Source organism: Etheostoma cragini, chromosome 16, assembly GCF_013103735.1.
Source record: "Etheostoma cragini isolate CJK2018 chromosome 16, CSU_Ecrag_1.0, whole genome shotgun sequence".
Taxonomy (NCBI): Eukaryota; Metazoa; Chordata; class Actinopteri; order Perciformes; family Percidae; genus Etheostoma; species Etheostoma cragini.
Window position 1 is genome coordinate 9,941,862 of NC_048422.1, and position 3,396 is coordinate 9,945,257.

General features: G+C 42.2%; 1 protein-coding gene across 3 annotated transcripts in view; it reads left to right on the top strand.

The window, feature by feature from the left end:
- The window catches only part of LOC117959560 (A-kinase anchor protein 2), an 84,890-nt gene extending 83,637 nt beyond the window's left edge, over positions 1-1,253 (top strand). For all 3 annotated transcript variants that reach the window (XM_034896773.1, XM_034896774.1, XM_034896775.1), the window contains one exon: positions 845-1,253. In XM_034896773.1, coding sequence (XP_034752664.1) covers positions 845-985 — 141 coding nt within the window. In that variant the 3' untranslated portion in view covers positions 986-1,253. The remainder of the gene's footprint in view (positions 1-844) is intronic.
- Positions 1,254-3,396: the final 2,143 nt, after the last annotated feature.

Sequence of the window (3,396 nt, forward strand, 5' to 3'; positions counted from 1 at the left end):
CCCCCTTGCACAATGTTTTGCACCTGCCCTCCCTGTACAACACATACACAGCATCAGTTTAGACACTTGTGCGCTACTTAAAAATGTTAGAAAATAATTAAGGTCATGATGGGCTAATAAATTATATATATGATAAAAAAAATATTAATATGCAAATGTTGGGTACTAAGTATCAGATGATCAGTCAGTGATATTTCTTTCTACCAAATGGACATATAAAAGTATCAAATAACTTCACTTAAAGAAATATACCTTGGTCAGTTGTTGTATGTGGTGCGTGTCTGTGTATCATCATCGACTGGAGGGCACAGCTGATGCAATAGCGAGCATCAACTTACTTCTCCAGAAGAAACTAAGGTAGTAGCGTTTTGAAAACAATGTAGTCTCCATTTCCATTATTTTCTACCCACAATCAACTTTCCCTTCATTGGGGATTCCTGCTCACAAAGAATTCGTTCCTGTGTGTGAAGATGTGCCCACGTGTTTGTAACTGTGTGTGTCTCGGCATGAGTGTATGAGACAGGACGGTGATCGGGGAACATGGAAGACATCTAGTGTTGATGCATGAAACTTCCCTTGCAATGGAATAAAAGGACTTTTGTTTTTATTGTCAAATACTGCAGGTGCGCTTCATTTGGTGCGTTATTCTGTTAGATACAACACAAGGACGGTTTAACCAAGCGCTCCCTCAGTTCTTGACATGGACTGCATGCCAAATTAAAGTCACTGGTGTGGTGTGATTGTGTTGCCGTTATATCCCTTGAGCTGGAAAAAAGCAGTAAACAGTTGGCCCATGCTAGCTGTAGCGTTGCTCTGACTGTGCTCTTATCTGATCGATTGACAGGTTCTGGAGGCCACTCGCGTCACGAGGAGGAAGAGCGACATGGCACGGAAGTGGGAAGCCGGTATCTACGCCAACGAAGAAGGCGAGGAAGAGGAAGAAGAAGAAGAGGAGGAGGAAGAGGAGGAGGAGGAGGAGGAGTAGTAGACTGCTCCTTCCAGAGACATAAGAGGACCGAGTGGAGAGAAGGAGGAGGAAGAGGAGAATGAAGCGAGGACAGGGAAAGGAAACAGTATTTATTTTGCTACTAGTATTCTGATGATCACATGACCCGCTAGCTTGACCAATGGGGCTCATCGAAGAGATGCATCAAGTTGTGGTTGTCTGACCTGAGGATTGAAGGCCAACAGTATGTCAAAGAGGCTGAACTGAGTATGTGAGAGACATTTGAAGTGTTGAGGTGAGTTTGTAGGAATAAAAGGTCAGCAATGCAAGAGACACTTGGGATGGTTTTCTGGTGGTTTAAGAGCGCTGTTTGGAAATGTAGGAGATTTCATTTGCCTGTATTTGTTATTGAAATATGGACTTGAGATCTAAAGGCTTTTATTTTGACAGGTTGCCTGGGGCTCGTTGGACATGGGTGCTTGATAATTACCCAAATCATTTTCAAAATGCAGGTGTGTGCAAAGTGACTATCAAGAAACTTGTGACTGAGCGTTGAATGAGAAAAAAGCAAGGCCTAATTTCTGTCATTTCAGAATAATTTTTTGACCTTCATTAGATGATGCTGCAGGAGGGTTGCCATGTTTTCCAGGCACTGAACCAAAAGGGAGCCCAAGCATCACTTTCAGAGCACGTCAAATTTTATCGTCTGCGTCCCGCCGTGACACAGTACAGATAAAAGACATGCATGCATGACGTGTTGGTGGGAGCTTTTGCAATCCTTTGAAGCATCTGAATTAAATCCTAAGTGCCGACTTGAGGGTCCTTGAACTGTTAAATGCTAGCGAGGACATTTGCAATACTAGCATCAAGGTTCTTCTTTGCCTTAGACTGCCAGTAATTGTCGGATGCACAATATGTATGATGTATTTTACCTTCTCCTATTCTGTATTACTACAATCTCAGTAGACCTTAGAGAGAATACGCAACCACATTAGATAGAAAGTCTGTCTATGGAACACTACTGACTTCATGTCTATTAAGTGACAGACAGATGGGGAAGAGGAAAGCTAACTGCGGGTCATGTTTGCATCACTTCAGTCAGACTGTGTATTAATTAAAGGGCTGGGTCGGGGGTTTTCTATTCTAAAAAAAAAAATCACTTACTTTACCTTTGCTGGCTACGTGGCTTTGTTGACATGTGCTTTTAGATGTAAGCAGTTGTTTCATGTATTATACTGAGGTAGGAGGACTGTGTATTTGATATATGACTGAACATATATGCCGTGTTATCTTCTATACCTTGTGAGCTTTGGATAAAGTTGGAGGAAAAATATTGAAGAAGCTTTTTACCAAAACAATGTCATTTAGAAACGTCAGCCTACGCTTTTGAATCTATTTAAGAAGTTTTGATTGTGTGCATGAAGTGACACTCCTTTCCTAACCCTGAAACAAGCACACAACACGCAGCGAAAAAGAAGGAAATCGATTATCAGTACACAACTAAAGGCTGACCGTCTGTTCATTTTCTATGTTAATAACATAACAGCGAGACATTCATGTGTTGAGGTTGTCCTTTTTTTATATATACAGTATATATTGTGTGCTTTCATTTTGCGGGATGGTGTGATTTCCTGTTTTATTAGATGAATGAAAGATTGCATGATCTATGAGTGGGGTGTTGCGTTGGATTGTCCAGGTGCAGAAAGCAAGGTTCAGCTTCCAAATTAAAGGTGCTCTAAGCGACGTTGGGTGACGTTACTTCTTGTTGACATTCAAACTCTTTTCAAACAAAACTGAGACTGCAAAAAAAAACTGAGAGGGTGAGGCGAGAACAGCTCGCCTCACCCTCTTCCTCATCATGCCCCCTCCCCCTCCCTTATGTGCTTTTGCGCACTAACCCCGCCAACCCCCACCCCAAAATCCTTTGGTTGCTGGAACACTGTTTGTGTATGTGCCGTGTTGCAGGTTGGCCCAGTTTGTTTTTGTTTCCGTGTGCAGACCCTGGGCTGTCTGCAGAGACCGTGTGTTGTGGGGACAGGCAGCTCGCGGATAGTGAGGAGATTTTTGCTGTAAGTGACAACAAAAAATGTCGTAGCCTAAAAATCGTGCGGTATTACTCAGAGCACCTTTAAAATTGTAAAACAAATTGAAACAGGAATAATCCCTGGATCCTACAGGACTATTTTCAAATGAGTATTTTAGATGGCAACATGAACCGCTTCACTGAAAAGTAGCAAAATTATTCTACTTTTTAGTCTTTGTTCGCATGTTTATCGAAGCCCTTTGGTGTTTTTTTCAGCATTAGGATGTTGGGAGAACAAACCCCAGGCCACCGTTTCTATCGCAGCATCTGCCAGCGTGTCCTGTTTGAGGCACTTACAGTGGGTACGGAAAGTATTCAGACCCCTTTAAATTTTTCACTCTTTGTTTCATTGCAGCCTTTTTCCAAA